Source organism: Emydura macquarii, unplaced genomic scaffold, assembly GCF_026122565.2.
Source record: "Emydura macquarii macquarii isolate MOO-44397 ecotype Brisbane River unplaced genomic scaffold, CSIRO-AGI_Emac_v2 contig_2063, whole genome shotgun sequence".
Lineage (NCBI taxonomy): Eukaryota > Metazoa > Chordata > Testudines > Chelidae > Emydura > Emydura macquarii.
Genome location: NW_027132200.1, coordinates 2,127,145 through 2,149,268, shown reverse-complemented (window position 1 = coordinate 2,149,268; position 22,124 = coordinate 2,127,145). Strand labels below are relative to the sequence as shown.

General features: G+C 37.8%; 1 protein-coding gene across 1 annotated transcript in view; it reads left to right on the top strand.

The window, feature by feature from the left end:
* Positions 1 to 22,124, top strand: part of CSMD1 (CUB and Sushi multiple domains 1) — a 1,845,645-nt gene that overhangs the window by 1,114,494 nt on the left and 709,027 nt on the right. The window contains exon 7 of the mRNA XM_067558441.1: positions 8,031 to 8,108. Within this exon, the coding sequence (XP_067414542.1) occupies positions 8,031 to 8,108 (78 nt within the window). The remainder of the gene's footprint in view (positions 1 to 8,030; positions 8,109 to 22,124) is intronic.

Here is a 22,124-nt window from a genome sequence, read left to right as displayed (position 1 = left end):
AACTTCCTTACTCCTACTTGATATTCCCTTTTTATATATGATATTAATATTTTTGCTTGAGCTAAATAGAAAAATGTATTGTGATAGTTACGAAGTAAGTAAGATTAAACTTCGTTTTCAAAATAAAACAAAAATAATTGTATAAAAATGTTAAATAAAAACATTAGTTACTTCAATTAGCAAAGAATTCCTCATTTGAAGCTTAGTTTTAATATATGACTACCACTTCATGAGCCCAGTGCATCTAGTATGATCAGCCATTCACATGCCCCAAATTAGGACATAAGGGTAAAATTCTGTTCTTAAATACATATGTTTGGCTTCCATGGAATTATATATTCAAACATTTGAGGGAAATATTTTGACTTTTTGACTGATACTGAGGATCCATAAAATAGGATCCCATTCCTGCAACTGTTGAATGTTGGGATCTCATTGAGGCAATGTGGTGCTATACAGAAACAAGGGTCCACCTGCACACAGCGAAAATTGTCGATGTTAATATTCTGAGAGATCTAGTATATTATTCTACATATTTATGGAAGACCTCTTGAAGGTAAAAGTTTAAACAAAATGGTATTACAGTTTCGAGAGACAAGGCAGCAGGTGAGGTAATATTTTTTATTGGACCAGTGTCTGTTTCTGTTACAGTTTCAAGTCATTTTTGTATGATCCTGCTAACCTTACCTTACACTGAGTGCCCCCTCACTCAGTGACCCATTATGGGTCTGCTTGTGAATTAAGGTACTGCTCAGCATTAGTAAGGAAAACAGAATCTTGTCCTTTATTTCTAGATGGCAAAATATTGAGAGGTTATGGGTGCTTACTGTACATTTTGTGGGCATGAAAGGGTGTTTTCCTTATGAATTAGGTTATGGAATGCTAAGTAATGTTATCTCAAAATTGCTACAATTATAAGGCCAGAATCCCAGCTACGCTCTGGGTGCTTTGTGCTGCTTCAGTGATTCAAAGCAACTGTAAACCCAGTTTAATTGGCTGGTTAAACTGGATTTACAGCTGCTTTGCATCACTGGAGTAGTACAAGTTAGCCAAAGTATAACTATGAATCTGATCCATAATCCTGAGAAACAAAGAACAGATACAATGAATTATGAATAATTATTTCCTATGATATGAATTCAGAGATATGACTCCATTCTTTGTCACACAGAGGAAGAGGGATAATCCTTTAGCAAAGTGTGCACATATTATAAGAGCATAACAAAAGAACATATGAATGTCCATCCTGGATCAAACCAGTGGTCCATTTAGCCCAGCATCCTGTCTTCCGACAGTGGCCGGTGCCAGATGTTTCAGAGGGAATGAACAGCACAGGGTAATTATCAACTGATCCATCTCCTATTGTCCAGTCCCAGCTTCTGCCGTCAGAAGTTTGGGAACACGGGAGCATAGGGTTGCATCCCTGACCTTCCTGACTAATTGCCAGTGATGGACCTTTACTCCATGAACTTATCTAATTTTTTTTTTGAACCAATGTATTGGTTTGACCTTCACAACATCTGGTAACAAGTTCCACACGCTGGCTGTGTGTTATGTGAAGAAATACTTCCTTTTGTTTGTGTTAAACCTGCTGCCTATTAATTTCATTGGGTGACCCATAGTTCTTGTATTATATGAAAGGGTAAAAAACATTTCCATAGTCACTTACTCCACACAACTGATGATTTTATAGATCTCTATCATATTCCCCCTTAGTCATCTCTTTTTAAAGATAAACATTCCCAGTCTTTTTAATCTCGCCTCGAATTGAAGTTTTTCCATACACCAAATCCTTTTATTGCCTTTTCTATACCTTTTCCAATTTTATATGGTGCAACCAGAAATACAGACAAATATTTAAGCTGTGGGTGTACCATGGATATATATAGAGAGACATTATGATATTTTCTGTCTTACTATCTATCCCTTTTCTAATGGCTCCTAATATTCTGTTTAGCTTTTTTGACTGCTGCTGCACATTGAGCAGATGTTTTCAGAGAACTATCCACAATGACTCCAATATCTCTTTCTTGGGTAACAGCTGATTTAGACCTCATCATTTTGTATGTATAGTTGAGATTCTGTTTTACTTTGCATTTATCAACATTGCATTGCATCATCTGCCATTTATTGTCCAGTCACCCAATTTTGTAAGATCCCTTTTTAACTCTTTGCAGTCAGTGTTGTACTTAGCTATTTTGAGTAATTTTGTATTGTAACTCAAAGTTACTAATAAATTACTTGGAGGGGGAAGCTGTTTTCACATCCCCCACTGGTCCCTCCTCCCAGCCCAGCCTGGGAAAGAAAGTTGCCACAGCAGAGCAGCTCATGCTGCAAGAAACTGAAGGTGGCAGCCAAAGCCTGGCCTGGAGCTAGAGTGGGAGTCAGCTGCACTCTGGAAGAGTTTTAAAGACCCACAGCCTGTGCTCTGATGCAGCCCAAGCTTTGCCCATGGCTGCACTCCTGGATCCTGCCAGCACCTCTGAGAGTGCAAGGGGCAGGGGAAGGAGGCTGCGCTGGCAGCCAGCTTGCAACAACCTCCTGCCATGTGCTGCCTCTGGAGCATGGCAAGCAGTGCACTGAGCAGTGCGAGCCCTGAGATGGCTGAGGGCTGGGGCTTGTAGTGCTCAGGGTGCGGGGCAGGCCCCCCAGTTCAGCCCAAAGGCAAGAAATAGGCATAGGGCAGGGAGCTGCTTGCAAACCAGGCAATGCTGCCAGGTGCCACCTTTGCAGAGATCTCTCCCAGCCTCAGCTGGAAGACACTGACTGCAGGATACTGTACCATAATGTTTTGTTCAGAGTTACGAACAGCCTCCATTTCTGAGGTGCTCGTATCTTTGAGGTTCTACTGTAATCCAGCAGTTTATTGATGGTGAAGGGAAATTTGTTGAGGGGTTCATGAATCTGGTTTGGTTTATGATAGTAAAGTGAGACAGTTTATGAATGGAAAAAGGTAAGTGATTTTGGTTGCCCCATGAAATTCAGCAACTGTTGAAGTTGCTTAAAACAAGTATTCAGATAGTATCTTAAAATCTCAGCCTGTCTTTTGAGCTACAAACTTCCTTACTGAGTGATTTGAGGCAGCCAGATAAATGAAAATTAAGAATCTTATAGTTGAATTAAACACCACAAAATCTCTTTGCTTTATCTTAATCAGTTTATGTCTCCTCTTCATGATTTACATTGCTCAGCAACTATTCATGATTTAACAGGAAAAACAACAAATTAACCTTAGATCTTGAGAATAGGTCATCAATTAAAATCTGTTCTAATAATATAAGGCCCCTAGTCTTTGGCATGGTGCTTTCACACAATATTTTATCTCAGACTGAAACAAGGTTTGGTGGCAGCATCTCCTTGCAAAGTAGGGTTGGGCTGAAGGTTCTTTCTTGCTCTTGGGCTCATTGCTGGTCTTTGCTTTGTGCCAAGGCTTTTTATATCACTGTGAATTTCTTCTAACATTGTGTGTTTCTTTCCCTTTGTGCAACAAACCTTCTTTGTTCTTCATTATGGAGTGAGCTTCTTTTGTTCCTCCTTATTGTCTCTTTTCCCATTGTTCCCTTCCTAAATTGTCCTACCAGTTTTAGACTTGATGTCTGGACTATAACACCCCTGTGTATCAACCATCTTTGGCACCCATAAACCCTTTTCTATCTTAATTTACTATGGGATTTCTTGCAACCTGGTCACAGTATAGTCTGGAACCTTAAATTTCCCCCTTTTCTGCACTACTAAGGGTGTCCATTTTTTCTCTTCAACCTAATGGAAGCTGAGGTGATAGAGCACTAGACTCAGGAGACCTGGGTTCCCACTGCTTTGCTGGGTGATCTTGGGCAGGTCACTTCCCTCCTTCTGCATCAATTTCCTTAGCTGTAAAATGGAGATAATGATACTGACCTCCTTTTTAAAGAGCTTTGAGAACAATGGATAAAGGCACTATATAAGAGCTGGGTACTATTATTATTAATAGAATTCTTCTTGTAGGGCAACAAATCACCTGTTAACTAGAGACATGTTGAGACTCCAGAATGGTACTACATTGATAAATACTGGAATTTTAGAGTTAAATTTTCTGAATAACAGTGTGATATGGTGGATAAACGATTTACAAATAACCCTTAGTGTCTTGTGATTTTCGGTAATGTTATAGATCATTGGGAGAAATTTCAGGTGGGGTTGCACATTGCTCAATAATGAGACAAATATTGTTTAATATATTCAGGAACAACCTAAAAGGTTAATTGAACATCAATCTATGTGGTTGGCACAAAACACAAAATACTGAACAGGACATATTAAAATTAGAGTAATTTGGATAAATTGGGACACTGTTCAGTTCCAAGGGAGACAAAGTTTAAAGTAAAAGATTAAATACCCATGTAATGATATTTCACATCCTAGATAAAAGGTAGGGAAGTATTATTAGAAAACTGTCATAAGGAGCTATCTGGGAGTAATGATAGAAAACAAACTGAATGTAAATTACAGATTGATACTCCTGTGAAGAACAATGCTTCAGCAAATACTTTCTAGAGACAAAAGAATGTGTATATATTTTCAGGACAAGAATGGTCATATGGGTTGGCTAGTGCAATCAGTTGCCTAGGGGTAAATAATAAACATTCCTGGGTCATATTTTGATGCAAGTTCGTAAGAGAGGAATTTTTAAGGAAAGAAAAGAGGTATGTCTCCAACTTCTTTTGACTATGGATAAAAGATTGCTACATTACTTGAAGAGATCTTTATAGTGGAGTTCCTGAAATGCAAGGTTGAAGATTCATTTCTTATTTTCTCCCTGTTGGGAGTGAACACTTACTTTTACTTGTACTCCTTTTCTAAGCCAGTGTAAAAGATTAACACTGAGCCTACCTGTTGTGTGAATTTGAAATTTCCTGCATTTTCAGTATTTACTTTCACTAGTTACTGGCCTAAAAACCATTTCACACTCTGAGCCTTTTCTCTTTGTAGGTAATTTGGAGACTCCTGTATACATTAGATTGTAAGGTACATGTAAATGGTGTCAGATGACTATTCTTCTTTTGGTAGGATTTAATTTTAGTTTATTTGTCATAAGAAGTGTTGCAGTTTGGCTTTATACTACATGATTGAGATTGCATTTGGATTACTGTACTAAATTGAGGTAGCCCCACTGTAATATAGATGTTGGAAAATGTTCAAAGACAGAGAACTGAACTCTTACAAGGATTGGAGATTGCGAATTATGGAGAAAGAGAAAATGAATTCAACTCATTTAGCTTAAATAAATGTTTAAGAGGAGATATGAGAAAGCTATAGAAGTACATGAAAGATGATAATTTATTAGTAGAAAAGTGCTGTTTATATTAATTTAAGCCCATTGTTCTTTGTTTTACTACTAAATGAAAAATTAATATAGGAAATGAGGAAAATCTTTGTAATGGGAAGAATAATTAGACAATAGAACAGTTTTTCTAGTGATGTGGCTTTTGCAAACTCAGAGATATGCAAGTGGGTGTTAAATAATTTATCGAAAGTGCAGCATAGAGTATTGCTTCCTTGTCACAGGGGAGATTAAACTAGATAACTCAAACAGTGGCTTTCAGTGTTATCATAATTGTTCCTGTTGTCTATCACTTTGCATCTGAAATAATTAACAATATATATATTGTAAAAGACCATGGCTGTGTAATGGTTTGAAGAAAACAAAAGCAGACAGTATGAAAGCAATTTAATTTTAAGAATTAAAAATGATGCCATATATTTCCAGAATCCTTCTGAGCTGCCTTTCCCCCAAACCTGCTAATTTCTTTTCTCCACTTACCCATCAGCATATGTGTATATGACAATGTTTTTGTTGACCCAAATCCTTTTGTTTACCGTAAGAAAATTATCTAGCAGCCTTAATGTCTCTAGATGGATACAGCTTGAGTACAATATACTCCCCTGGTTATAAAAATCACTTCAAATTTAAGACCAGGATCAAACTAATTTCAGCCCATATGGGTAAAATAACATTTAACTTTCCTTTCATGATTTTTAACACACATTTCATAAGTTGTAAGCATGTGCTTCTATACTATCTAGCATGGCACAGTATACACGGTACAAAATAAATTGCCTATGGTGCTTGCCCAAAGAATGTCAGCACTTCGGAGAAGGCAGCTACATTTTCATGGAGAGACAAGGTGGGTATGGTAATATCTTTTATTGGATCAACTTCTATTGGTGAAAAAGACAAGCTTTCAAGCTAACACAGAAGTCTTCTTCAGGTCTGGGAAATGCACTCGGAGTATCACAGCTAAATACAAGATGCAACAGCTTGTGTAGCATAAGTAAGTACACACATACTATAGGAGACCATTCAAGATGAAGTGGCCAGTTAAAATCTTTGCAGTCAGAAGATCAAAAAGGGTGTTAGTGAGTTACAGATTGTTGTAATATGCCATAAATCTTTATTAAGTCCAGGATTTTTAGTGTCTAACAAAGTTATACATTTAAACTCCCAGACTTGTCTTTTGAAGGTGTTATGCAGGATTCCTTTGAGGATGAGAAATGAGAGGTCAGATAAGGAGTGGCTGCTTTTTTAGTGATATGGACACACCGACTCAAAGCAGTACCAGACCCTGCCATAACAACAGATGCAAAATTGGTAGATACATCTCTACTGCTTTGATGATCAACACCTCCCATAAGACACCTTTCAAGATCCATGAATCCTATACACGTCTATCACAACATGTGGTGGACCTCATTCAGAGCACTAAATGCCCCTAATAACAACTATTGGGTGGACAAAATGAGACAATCACTATGCTTTTGAATGAACTCTCACAGAAAAATGAGAAGATAAAAACACCATATCACCTGTTGGTGAACAATAAAAGATATTACCTCATCCATCTTATCTCTCTAATATCCTAGACTAACACACCTACAAAAACACTACAAACAATATTTTAATGAAGCAAGAGCATCAAAGGGGTCTAGAAGAGAAACATAAAATAAATTCACCCTTTTGTAATGTGACACACAGGTGGCAGTATTCTGTTCGTAGTATTCTGTCTCTTAACGTGTTCGTACAATTATGTACATTGTGGCTGATGGCCGGCTTTTCTCACGTGTTCGTACAATTATGTACATATTATAACTAATGTACAATTTGATGGTTCCATATATTGGCAGAAAAGTAGAATTGATCATAGTTTTGCTATTTTATATGTTCCTATGGTGGGGAAATATATAAATACATTTCTGCTGGGATTTTTTGATATTTCAGTTTAATTATTTGAAGTTGAGTTTCATATATATATGAAGGTGTAAACATTAGGATGAATATTTAGTATGAATGTGCAAACTTTAAAATCATTAACTGTCACATACAAAGCTCCAGCACAAAGATAAAAAGGTTGAATATAAACAAGGACTACCCGGTGAATGTACAACATTCTTGAAGGACGTCATCTGAAGGTTGTCTTCAGCATTCTGACATAGAGCAAACTCAAGTTTGTTTGTAAAGCAATTGCTTTTGTGGGACTATGACACATAAGCTTAGATTTTGTAGATTTGTTGCACATTTGCTTGTGTCTGATTCTATTTTTAATAAAAAAACACATGAAAAAAGACCGTGCAAGCCAACAGTGTGTGCTTTTGGGAGTATATTTTACAATAAAAATAGGTCTTTTAAAAAGCTTTTTTAAGTTTTGTCATCTACAATAGCAAGCATTAATTCATAGTGAGCGTGTTATGATTAGGACAGTTTTGTCTTTTGTCTGGCTCTAATGAAACTTAAACATTCTGTTTGAAGTCAAAATATTCCTATCATTACTGCTAATAACTGCTAAAGATCTCAACTTTCCTCTGATACATAATTAAATTGTTATGGTTTCAGGAAAAAAGTAAGCAAAGCGGGTTACTTGGGAAGTGATTGTAAATTCCATTTCATAGTAGGACTCCATATTGCTTTGTTTTCATTTAGTACATGCTTTGTGAATACAGTATGTGCTTACTACATGTCTTAATAAACTTCTTTGGTCTTTGCTTGTTTTGAACAGTGAAAAAAGCAATTGAATTGAAGTCAAGAGGAGTCAAGATGCTGCCCAACAAAGACAGTAACCACAAAAATTCTGTCTGTAAGTTGTTATTGTTGTTGTTGTTATTATTATCTTTAGAATGATTGCGTATTTTGTTATTCTCATTAAAAATACAAATCCAGAGAGAGATCATGAGGAAAGTCAAACAAACAAACAGTACCATCAAAACCCTGAAATAATGGGGAACAATTATTATGAAAGCTGTACTATCTTTTCATATGCCAGTAACTGATTTTATATCTCCAGTGATAATACTGGGGGAGGGGGAATCATAGTATTTACATTCCTCTCTCTGCCTGTTGGGAAATGGGGGTGTGGGGAAAGACAATATTTTTCCTTTTGGCTGCTGGGACTCTGGGTTGAGGTTTTTCACTTTCTAACCTTCCCATTAGTTAATTCAGTCTCCCAGAAGTTTTTTCACCCCACACCCATGTGTGGCCAGTATGTGGTGTCTCTCAGTGGCTACTTCTTCTCTTTCATGTTTTATAAGAGGGAAGGGATTAATAACTCTTTCTGTTCCTACCACTCCCTCCCCAAGTTGCCAGGAAGATGGGAGGGGACTCAGCAGCTTCATCCCTTCTCCATGTGTCTAATGGATTCTGGAGCAGCATAATTTTCCCTTGTGCCCCTCTTCCCAACGTGTAGTCTGGAAGAGAGATAAGGCTGGTAACTAGAGACCACCAGCTTATTTTATTTTAGAGTAATAGTGCCCCCTCTTCACCTGAATACCTGACAATTTGAATAATAGCCTGAGAGAGGTTGCCCCAAGAATCAGGCCAGGTTTAAAACAACAATGACAACAATACTTGCAATTTGATGGTGGATTTAAGGGGTCCCCTGGCCTACAAGCAGCCAAAGGGGAGTCCTCGGTTCACTCACAACTAGTTATAAGTGTTTGTATAATGGTTAAGACATTTGAATAAATGAATCCTTGGTGTAATTGCAGTGAAAGCAGTGGAGTAAAATCAAGGCTGCATTTGGCCTGTTGTGTGCAATTCCAGAACTGCAGAGAGATTGAGTATTTTAAAGCCTAATGTCTGAGGGAAATGATTCTATTCTTTGTTTCTTCAGTGCACCCTTTTGTGTAAACTAGGTGTTTTTGGTGTGCTCACTTGAATGAAAAATGGCTGATAAGTGTCTGTTTTAAAGATCATGCCTTTCTGGTGTGACACAGAAGAGGAACTTTTTTGGAAGGTTTAGTTGAATATAGCGGTTTTTGGTGTGTCTATATAAATGGATGGCTGTTCAAAGGTACTGCTGGGAGTTGTGTGATCTTTGCTTATGCTGTCAAAGCATATCCTGTCAGACACCACATTTAATTATAGGAATTCAAAGTAAGGCAAGCTATTAGAAACAAATGTGTATACAGCAGTCTGCAGTTGACTTCAAATATAACAATGGATTTTTTTCTTTTTCGTTTGCTTGTGATGTCCATAACATGTCTGACCTTTCAACATAGAACTAAAAAATGTGTTGTTAGTATTAAAGTAGTCACACAAGCCACTAATGTGAAATTTATCAATACAATTACAAGTAAACAATAATAAAAATGGATTTTTTTTTCTTATGCTCTTCCACTCAAATTCTTACAGGTAGCTTTTTTTGTTCATTGTTACTATCCACTATAATTAAGGAGGTGACTAGGAACACAGTGTTAGGTACTGTCAGCAAAGAGCTTAATAATACAGTTCAATTAGAAAATAGTGGACAAATATCCAGGTTATAAACCATCACTTCTCCCTTTTTATAGATGTCAGCCCTTCTCAAACATAATCCTTCTGGTTTGCAAATAAAGGCTTTAAATCTTGCTTCACAATTTTGATTCAGAAGTGACTCAGTAAGTGTGGACACTAGAGTACTACAGAAACTATCTTGAAAGCAGCATTATTACTTTAACCATATTTTGAAGGTGAGGCAAAATCCAAAGAGTATGTAAATATTTAGTCTACACTAGTCAATAAAAAGTACTAGTTTCAGTTTGGGCTTCACTGTGTGTTAGAATGTTTTTAACTTGGTAGGAAATTATTATAATCAAATGTATATTTATGTTTCTAGGGTTTTTTACCAAAAAATACTCCAAAAATTCTTCACTACCACAGAGTATTGCTGCAGTAGAACAGAACCTACCTGGGAAAGATCCACATTTCTTCTTCCCAGGGTTATTGGCAGCAATTAAGCTATTAAAGAGCCTGGATCTCTGCGACACATTGTCTTCACTCTCATTATAGAACTGTTGTACCAAAATCAATTCTTAAGGACACAGCTGCAATAAGAACAAGAATCAGTGCTTAATTTGTGCCAGAGCTTGCCAGGGATGAGCCCCAGCACCTCTGGGCTGGCTGTGTCAATTATGAAAGTAAAAAAAAAAAATCGCTTGAGCCCCAGCAACTAAATGCTTGATCCCTGGCACCTCTTTCATTACAAATTAAGTACTGGCAAGAGCCTGTGATTCCTACTCATCCCTCCCTACACAGAAGAGTCCTATACTAAGGTCATTTCCCTTTCTTGTGATATGGCTCCCAGGCATACTGAACAGACGACTGGAAATGTAATGGAATGCTGCATTTTTCATGTATATGATAGATAGCCCCAACCATTCATAAAACAGTGATTGGTGGTATAGTAGAATGAAATTTCACTAATAAGGCTTTGTCTAGAGTTAGAAGTTATGTCTGGGATATTAAAAAGTACTCAGCATTAGCATAATTCAAGTCAATGATAAAACTAAATGACTTCAATGAAAGCAAAGACAAGTGCTTTTGAAAAGCCCATTATGCAGCCTGTCAGATCACATGGGGTACAATTTTCAAAAGAGCCTAAGGGTTTGTCTACACTGCAAAAAATAAAATAAAATGGAATAAAATAAAATGAAATAAAAAACACAGCAGCAAGTCTCAGAGCCTGGGTCAGCTCATTCAGGCTCGTGCTATGGGACTAAAAATAGCAGGGTAGACATTTGGACTCAAGCTGGAGCCAGGTCTCTGAGACCATCTCCCTTCACTGGGTTTCTGAGCCCAGACTCCAGCCCATGCCCAAACCCAAATGTCAACACGGCTATTTTTAGCCCTGTAGCATGAGCCCTAGTCAGCCCTGAAACTCACAGCTCTGAGTCTTTTTTTTTAATTTTTTTGCAGTGTAGATGAACCCTAAGTGACTTATTGTATGCAGTGCAGTTGTAGCCCTGATGGTCCCAGGATATTAGAGAGACAAGGTGGGTGAGGTGAGAGAGACAAGCGCTGGTGAGAGAGACAAGCGTTCGAGCCACACATACCTATGTTGACCTGAAGAAGAGCTCTGTGTGGCTCGAATGCTTGTCTCTCTTACCAACAAAATTTGGTCCAATAAAAGATATTACCTCATCCACCTTGTCTACCTAAGTCATTTAGGCATTTTTGAAAATTATACAAATATTAATATACTGTTAAACACCCCGTGTGAATAAGGGACATGTTGTGTTTAAAATTATTTATTTATTGTGCAACAGGTAACATTTACTACACTAAGTGTTTAATGTTGTTAGTAAATGCATGTAAGTTAACACATATGCTAACACAACACAGTTTCTGAATGTAAGATGTTTTAATTTGAGTGAAAATCTCCTTAAACTCCATTGAAGCAAATTTCTCTTCATTCTAAGGCATGTTTCATTATATATTAAAATATATTTTTTCACATATTTAAAAATAGATATATATTTTGGAATTTGCTAATGTTACCACAATCACTAATATTTATTCCACAAGGTTTATATTGTGAACTGTCCTCAGACATACAGCTGAAACAAAAATATGTAGTTATTTTTTAGGCAATGATTTTTGCCATGTAAAGTCAAAAAACAAATGACTCCATAGATTTAGTATTGATTGTTGTAACACATTTAGGTGAATCAATGGCACATGCTGTGTTACTCAGTAGTTAAAGCCACAATGGCTAATTCCAAAACATGATGATACTGCTGATTCAGTGTTCAAAAGAGAGGAGGAGAGAAAATCATTATTGGGTATGCAATTGGGGTGAAAAATGGCTAACATAATGCATTGTGATATAAAATTACAGTAGTACTCATGGCAGACTGTTAACATATAATTATATTTCTTAAATTTTTATTCACTGAACTTTAAATCATCCTTCTGCTTCTCTCTTCCTCATGTTCAGCTCTCAATAGTTCAGAACCTTGATTCTAGGGACACAACTTTCCTGAATGAAGTTAGCTATGTTGAAGAAGCATGGTTCCATTTACATAATTGCGTCTATACTGGGGGTCACGTCGACGTAGCTATGTTCATCAGGGTGGGATTTTTTCACATCTCTCTGATCAACGTACCTATGTTGACCTAACTTATAAGTGTAGATTAAGCCTGATAGTGGGAAATACTTTACTTGATAGTGTCATTTTAACCAGTCCCTGATACAGAGAATCATTTAGATAAAACCTTTTATATATTTAAAAAAGGAGAAGGGATAGAGATAATTAGTTAAAAATTAATTGCCAATTGATGTGGCTGCAATGATCTTACCAAACTGATAAAGACAACAATTGAATCTCAACCTATTCAATTTACAAATATAAAAGCTGCTATTATTGCCATGATTCTTTTTTAAATACATTTAAAGTTAAGGACCACTAAAATAATATTGTGAAATAAATTTTTTTTTTCTAGTTAGCACTTTCATGTAATTCTTATGTTCATCCTTAAAGAGCACCTCATCCAGAAAATGCAATGTTTTTCAAAATTGTTTTAGAAAGTAAAGTGAAAAAAAGTAGATCTTAATACCAGACTGGATTCTTTTTATTGATTTTTACCTGTGATTTTCATTGTTGATTGGATTGCTTCATCACACTGCCTTGTTGGATTGTTTTTGCATTTTTTTTAACTTTAATCTTTTTCACTGTGGGCATATAGTATTGTATTTTTGCAGGTACAAGCCATTTTCTTTGCTGAAGGTGAAACTTTCACATACACTATCCATTCCAATCTCAGGTCAAATCACAATCAAGAAACTGCCAGAGAGGCACTGATTCAGTATTTTCCATCAAAATACTGTACAGGAAGCTGAGACTTAATAAGTATCCACTGCAGGCCCCACTCTTCCCCCAGAAATGTTGAGTTCAATGGAATAATCTCAAAATTCACACCTCACATGGCCTGCAGTTCATATAAAAATCAGCACCTCAAAGCATTGAATTGATATGGTTTTCTACTGTTTTTTTGTTTGTTTTTGTTTCTTGTATTATGCTATCATGGTAACAAGAATTGTACCACATGTCTGTAAACTAGCAAAAAGGAAGAACAGGCAACATTTAGGGCAAACAGTGATTGCTCAGTCCAAAGACAATCTGGATCAGTACACATAACTATCAAGTAATCTCTTCCTATAAAAATGTCTTGCTACATCTGTGTTTTCATTCTTTGCTGTAGGATAGTCAGTGGAGTTTTCAGTTTGGATTGACATGTTGTGGTAAAAGATACTCAGGCCCTGATCCTGCAAGCTGTTCTGTTCTTAAGGCCTGCAGTGAAGTCAATGTGGTGTGGTACAGATACATGCATCTGTTCATATAGAAAAGCGTAGAAAACTGGAGTCTGAAGTTTTAATCTTGTAACTCTCATATGGCAGGTTTTTTAATCTGTGAATGGCTAGTATTTCTTATGGAGAGAACCAAGGCGTGCAGATGAATAAAAATTTGGCTCCTTTTGGAGGGGTAAGTTCTGTGCCCCCTATGGAGCTGGCTCTCCCCAATGGCCCCGGGGCTGAAGGAGCTGGCTGGCTCTCTCCTCTGTGGACCCAGGGAGCTGGCAGGCTCTCCCCCACTCTGGTGGTCCCATGGATATGGCTGCCTTTCCTTTCCCCCATAGCCCCAGAGGAACTCGTTCTCTCCCCCTCCCCGCCTATCCCACTCTGGCAGCCAGAGGTGTTAGCAGCTTCTGTCCCAGGGCAGGAAGAGTTTCCTCACCCCACTCTGGCCCTGGAGGAGTTCTGTGCCCCTGCCCAATTATTGGGAGGGCCCATGCCCCTGCTTACTCTCTCCCCCACCCCAATGCATGCCCCTGGGAGAGAAGATGCTGATAAAGGGCAAATAGTGGGTTGGTTCTCAGGTTAACTTCTGTAACCAGGAATGGTAATATTAAAAAGGAGTTTAATTAGCATCCTCAAAGATATTCCTCCTTTCCTGGACAACTATTCTGTTGATGGGAGATGCAAAATGTTGACAAAGGTACTTGTTTTACATACACCTTCAAAGGAATCTTTTAGAGTAAAGAGGATGTTGAGGAAAAATCAAGCTTAAACTGCATCCAACATAGCTATTACAACACTTCATGAATGTGGGGAATCCTCCCCCTAGACACTTGACAGTGTAATGAGCTGGGAAGGGGGTGGGAGGAGTGTGGCATTGGGGCCAGAGCCTCTCTGGGAATACAGGGCCTCCATGTGGATCTCTGGGGGCTCATCACTTTTGGCAACTTTTCTGTACTGAGGTAACACCAACCTTAGATAGAACAATGCAGAGAAATCTCTGCCAGGAAATCCTCACTGAATTTTCCTTGTAAAAAGAACTCTTTCATGACTTGTACTGTAGATGGGATGATCTGGAATTCAGGGATTGAACTGGAAAAATATAACATCATAACTGTTTATAATGTGCTTTGAGACCCTTGGATGGAACATGCTAGAGAACTGTAAGATATTATGAATATTTTAAAAGAAAATACAAGAAACAATGTTTGAAAGTGAGATTGAAATGACATAAAGAAGAAACAGATCCCTGAAGTAGGATATTTTTAAAAATCCCACCTGGCACATAGATTTTCTTTTATAAAGCTCTACAGGCTTGTGCATCTAGACAAGATTAAAATTAAAGACAAGGGAAAAACAAAAATAATGTAAGTCTACATGTCTCCTTGATTGGTCTCACTTTCAGCTAAAACAACTGAAGCAACTATAGAAATGTGGCATCTTTCTGACATGCTTTTCATCCTGAGCCAAATTGTGTGTTTGTGAGCTTTTCTAAACAATCCTGGAAAGGCTTGTTTTCCGGAATCTGAAATGCTAAGCGGCGCCAGTGCCATCATCAGACATTCAATGTGGTTTGAAAAGAAAACCCACCAACATAATTCTTTTCCAGGTTCATCAGCCTTCTCTCACACCATTTAAAAAAAGTATTTATGAGAGAATCCTAGGGTCTTCCCGTTACAAGAAACGCTGTCTTGCTTTGAAAACTGCTAACTCTTGCAGTCTTTATAACGTGTAATAATATTCTCTCTGTAGTTCGTTTCTGACCTATCCTCATCATTTATGCAGTTAGAGAGTCTGACTGTCATGGGGTGTACAGAGGCCAAGCTGGCCCAGCAACTAAAGCGTTTATAGGGAGACAAGCTGCCACCTCAGCTGTGGCTGATTGGTGGCCCTGCAACAGTTGTGAAGGTAAAAAGGGTGCAGTTCAGAAGGGAAGGGTGGTTGTCATACAGATCACTGAGAGTTGGTCCTTCAGAAGGGCCACCCCATGATTTATTGATGGACTAATAAAATGTTAAAAAATAATGGATTTAAATAACAGTCTAAATTTAGCAGGTCTATAAACATCCTATTTTATTTCTGAATGCCTTTTAACAGAAATACAGAACATATGTTGTATACTCAGTTGCTAAAATAATTTCCCCTGAAAGAAATATGGACAGCTATAACTCTAGTACTAGTATTTATATGCTGCAGATTAAAAGCCTAATCCTGCAGATGTTCATATAAGGAACTTGATAAGTCAATGGAACAACTCGTGTCATAAAGTTTACTTACATGAATAACTGTTTCCAGGTTTCAGTCCTTAATTTTTGTATATTAGAAACTTTTTTGCTATATTTATTCAGATTTAGATACATACATACCTAGAATAACATTACATCACTTGTTGTCTAATGAGGGATTAATGCTTCCATTCCTCATTTTACTGAGTATTATGGATTTTATTATAGTGTAACATTTGACAGTAGAAAAATAAACAGCAGCATTAACCTCTAACAGTTGTGTAGAGTTTTAATAAAACAAGAGGGATAATTACCCTGATCAACTTTCTTCCATTATAAAATGTAATAATACAGGTTTCCCCAAGTGTTAAAGAATTTAGTTTTCTCAAGAAAGATACATATCCCTATGTAATAATATTATACAATGCTCTTTTACTAGATTGTATAAATTGCTTCATAAATCAGGTTAGTAAATTATACTTGCTGTTCCTAAATAGGCCTTCATCGCTGCAGGAGCTGAAATATCTTTTAAAATGCTATGCAAAAATCTTGCTGTGAAGAGAACTACTGTCTAAATATATTAGTGAAGAAAAGCATCACTTGTAACTAGAAGCAAAACAAGGTGCTTCATCAATTATTTAACACACAATTTGCATATATAATTTCTAAAATAACCAGAATAAGCATCTATTAAAATATATTAAACAAGATGTGTGTAATCTGATTGAATTTTAGATAGTTAGACTGGATTGTAATGCACCCAGGAAACTGAAACTGCCATTAAATAGCTTTCTCATGCAATTATGTAACATTATTGATTATCCAAAGTGAGCATCTCTTATTGTAAGCTAAATAAACAGTCAATTTTGTTATCTGGAAAGTTAAACACACAGTGACCAGCAATCTGCTCTTTAGATGAATATAGCACTATATAAATTAACTGTTCTCAACATCTGGAGTTTTAAATATACTTCTTAAGACTTATATAAGGCTTAATTAACCTAATTCTGTGTAAACTATGTCCTGTGCAGGCTCACTGAAAAGGCAGAATGTAAATTGGCAAAATTAAGTTCTTGAAGGTAATGCAGGTATATTGATAGATAATCCATAGCTGCTGTTCAGGTTCAGGTTTGCATGAAAATATTGATATGATTGGGTTATGACTCTTAGAAGCTAAGAAAAAATTAGAGGTAGTAGTAATTAAACAATAGCATCAGACCATGTAGAGCAGTCATGTTTCAGGGTGTACATGCTCTTTGGAAAAAGTCTGTTAGATTAAACATACCCTGCCAAACTTCTGCAAAGGCTAATATCTATTGTACTTGCAGAAAGGGACATAATACAATAGTCAGGAAACCAGCTGCACATTCCTATTGCATAGTTCATCTGTGATTAATCTGCATTCAGATCCTGTTTGACCTGGTAGGTTTTTAGGCGAACTGCCTCTGAGGAGTAGATAGTAGAACTGATCCAAACACATTTGTTTGAATAAAAAATCTTGACTAGAGAACAATCAAAACAGAATTTTTTTTTTACTGAAAACCAGAAATTTTCAGTCCAAAAGTTTCAGGTGAAAACCAAAAAGAAAAAAGTGCCAGAATGGACTCCATTTCCCATGATGCACCATGGTCACCCCTCTTGCTGAGCATAGGTAGTGTTTCATAGCAGTTTCATTGCTGTGGTGAAATATGGGAGATTAAGTCCATCTGGGGGCATGAACGACAACTCCCATGTGTCACTGCAGCAGCATTTCTGAATCAAAGTGTTTTCGACCAGTTCATTTTTTTTAATAAAAAGCTGAAATTTTCCATAGAAAGCAGATACTTTCATTAAAAGTTTCACTTAGTCAAAAACTCAATTTTCTCTTTTTACATATATGAATGTTCCTGTGTCATTTTTGTTCAGCTGCAATAAAAGCTAATCTTCCACAAGCCAATTCTAATTTCTATCACTATGAAACAGAATTTGTCACAATTCTGTAACCCAATGGAAGGAATCACAGTCTAGTTTATTTGAATGGGATTTGCTGGGAAATATGTGTGTGTGTGTGTGTGTGTGTGTGCGCGCGTGCGTGTGTGTGTTCATAATTTGGTAGACAACTTTTCTTTTTATTTGCTTTCACCTTGAGGTAAAACAAAGATTAAATCATCCTCTAACTGTACATTAAATAACGCAACTTATATTCTGAATTTCGGTATAAAAACGTCAATGTATAGTAAAATGTCTGTCAGTTTATTTTAGATTATATTTACTAATTTTTAATTAGTGGTTTAAATAAAGACTTACATAACAGAGGGCCATCAGAAAACAAATATACATCATATTCCAGTTTTGTGTTTTTTCAGCTAGGTATTATTTAATTTATAGTTCTTTAAATTCTTTTTACTGAATTTACTGTTTGTGAATGATACTGATTCAAGCTGTACCCCTGAGCTGCATTGGACCTGCTAGCTGTGCTATAAATGCCTGGCACTGGGGTGAGGTTACCCGAGGTTACCTCAGTGGATGGCAACTGCTTTTTTCTACTCAGTTGTATGGTAGTCTGGCTCCACTGCTCCTGCTGCACTCAGGGTGGAGAAGTCAGCAACCATTTCCTCAGTAGGTTGCATAGAAGAGATTAAAATATGTCTGGAAGGTGGCAGCACAAATAAAAGGGACTGAGATGCAAGCAGAAATTGGGTGGGAGAGGAGCTCATGGGCCTTGTGTGAGAGACAGACTGAAGTGAGTGAAGACCTGAGTGGAAATGGGAAAAAGAGATGAGTTATGCCCTTGAGATAACAACAGAGAAAAAAGCTGGGTGAAGGGCATCTGGAGGGGGGGGGGGGGAGGGGAATGAATCTTTCTACACCTAGGCAAGGGGAGGGACAAAAGAAATACAAGAACAGGAAAGTGAAAAAACAAAAAGAGGGGGTGAGAAAGAACACCATATGGGAAGATGGTGAGAAATGGAAATAAAAGGAAGGAATGAAAGTAGGAGCGAGAGAGAATAAAGAAATGAGAAAAAGTTAAGAAAAATAAAAAGTTATACACCCTTTAAAGTTTAATACATTATATTTAAACTGAATTCCTACATTGTATTATAGTGAAATCCTATTTTATGTAACCTTAATTTACTAAATTATTTAATATGGCATGTTTTTGTGGCTCCCGGATTGAGGGTGGATGACTCCACATTCTCATTTTACACAGCTCTGATTTTATTGATGTTTTGGTTATGCACAAAAATCTTATGAAACCAGGGTACAACATAACAACTTGCCTGTGGTGATCTCTGTCATTCTCCCAGATACTCAGTGATAGGTGCGATTCTAAGAACCTAAACTGATAAATTACAATATAGCTTTGCCACGAAAGGGGAAAGATTAATTGTTGATTTGGAGGGGAGGGAAATATTCATGCTGATTCAAGCTCTGCTGAGAACTAAAGTCCACTATTTATCTATATCAGACACAGCAACCCCTTTGAAAATTGCATACTCAAATATATTTATTTTTAAAATACATACATTAGAGAGAGAGAGAGAGAGAGAGTGACCTAAATGCATTTACCACCATCCTCATGCCCCCGAAATGTTGTTTTGATTCCACTATCTATGTTAGTTCGTCAATTAGCAGGTTTTACATTTAAGACACTGTGGGTCAGATATACACTTCTGAAATGTACACAGTCTGCAGTACACCTGAGAATAGGCATCCCAAGGTCACTCCTAAACCAGGATTTCTCATATAGCAAGCAATGCCATCCTTAGTACCCAAATTGGCTAGCTCAGTTACTTTATTTTTAGAATATTATCATTTAACAGAAAATAATTATAAACTGAAAGCATGTCTAATCTGCTTTTGTTGTGCTTGTTACTTTGCTGATGTGTTTATTTAACTCCCATCACCCCACTGCCAGTATATTTGCAGTTCCATACTCCTAACATCAAAAGATATTATGATATAAGCACTAGTAAATTAGATGAGTCACAATTGTGTGTATTCGGTCCCCTAGTCCTCAGACTCAATCAGCACAGCATGCTTAGCACTGATGTTCAGTTCTGTTGCACGAAATAAAGGAAGTTAATTACCAAATCAACAAAAAGGAAAAAAAAATGTGGCGTCTCACAGCTGACATTTCATGTGGCATAGGTTATTTTATTCAGACTACTTCTTTTTATCTCATCATATCAGCTTTCCCTCTTTTCCTTAAAGCATCACAGAACTTGTGTCATGCTGAAAAGTCATGTTCCTTCCTTAATCCCCAGCTAGACTTTTTCTCCAAAGTTTTGAAATGCAGTGTGAGCAGCAGTGCAGAATGGCATAGACTGGAACAGGCTGCTCTAAAACAAAGCACAGGTAAATATGCTAAGGCATTTCAGAGACTGTTAAAAATACAGCATGAAGCTACACCTTGCTCTCTCTCAACTGTGTTTAGGTAATGCAACTATTGTAGGGATGGCAAAGCTGGATGGAATAAATTAAAAACTAACCCAAATCTTACCACAACAACTGAAAAAACTTTGGGGAGATTAAAAAAAGTTAACTTTTCACTACTTTACAAAAAAACGATGAGACTCAGGAATCTTGGATTCCATTTCAAGTTCTGGAATGTGATCTAGTGAGCACAGACTTTTGCCCATTCACCCTAAGCATGACTCCTTCTGCCCCAGTTGTCTCAAAACTGTATCTGTCCCAGTCCCCTCTTTTTCCCCACCCTTGGCTCCCCATCCCAGTCTCATTATCATTGTCTATCCAGTCCCAGTCTCTATTTCTTGGGCTTCTCACCCCAGTCCCAGTTTCATTGCCTTGCAAATACTAGTCTCACCACTCCTGACTCCCACTTTCCACACTCCTAGTCCCAGTATCCTTGTATAGCCAGTTCTAGTTCCCTCCATCCCCCAATTTGTCTTCTATCTCCTTGCCCAGCTAACCCCAGTTTCCTCTTTCTTGGTTCTTCAGCCGATATGTCTAGCTCTCCCCATACTGGCTACCAGTCACTGCTTCCCCCTTCACTGACCTGTGTTCTTTGTTCCCACTCACTCCTAGTCTCTCTCCCTGGACTCCTCATCTCCCTCTCCCTGTCTCTGTCCCTGTCCCACTGCTCCAAGTGCCAATCTCCTTTCTCATCTAATCCTAGCCAATCCCAGTTACCCTTTCCCTCCCTCTGGCTTGCCTCCAGTCCAAGTTTCCGTTCCCCTTCTGCCTCCCCACCCCCAGGCTTCTTGTTCCAGTCTCCACACTTCCTACCTCCACACCTTTTTCTCCACACCTCCCACAAATCTGACACTTGTTCCTTCTGCATTGAAACCAGGCAACTTCCTCCTCCTTGTTCCTTGCCTCGGCCAGCCCGGTCATTGAGAGCATAAAAGACACAAGCTTCCTGCTCTAAGTTCAAGTGTCTGGATCCAGACTAGCATAGCCTGCAGCAGCTCAGAGCTGCAATTGCAGGAAAAGTCCCGGCCCCTGAGTCCCGAGCCAGAGCATGCCCAATACACACAGATTCTTCAGTGTATTTAGCTGGTGAAATCTAAGTCTCTTCTGAGCATATGTAAAGTGCACATTTTCAGAGGTTTATAACTTGGACAAATTTTGGAGGATTTTCAGGAATGGCAAATCCCTGACACAAAAGCCATCCTTCTGCCAAATTTCAAGTCCCTGCTCCAAAGCATAGGAACACTAGAAGTTTTTCAAAAAAAGATTGTCAGACTTTTTTTACATGGGCGAAATAACATTCTTTTTCTAGTAGTGTCCCTAGAAGTGCTCCGTTGTAGGTGTGTCTATGTCCCACTGCTGCTGATCAGAGAACTTTGAACTGGTGGGACCACACATGCGCGGTCTCTCTTCATGATGTGTCATGAGGCTAGCCAGCATGCATGAGCTAGTTGTCTTCAATTCTTTTTCAGCTACCTTTGGCTGGAGATGGAGCATTTACCTATCCATTTAGTGATCGTTAAGTCTCTTACATTTATGAAATTTTAGCTTCTTTTGAAGCCTTTTTTTTTTGGTTGTTGTTTCTTTCCTCCTTTTAACTGTATATTTGGCTGTGCCTAACCAAAACAAAAAAAAAAAGAAGAAGAAGACAAAGAGACTTTCATCTTTTATCAACCCCTGGACAGGGGCACCCTCCTGGAAAAGTATATGCCCGGCTCTCTGTACTTCAAGAAGTGGCACACTTCCAGTGAGGCAGTCATGGACAAGCACCCCCAGTGCATCCAATGCCTTGGCGAGGGCCACATCCAACAGAAGTGTTCTCTTTGCCAGCACTTCTGGCTGAGATCATGCAAGGACAGAGAGCTTCACCAAAACATAACCTTTCTGGAGGCAGCTCTCTGGT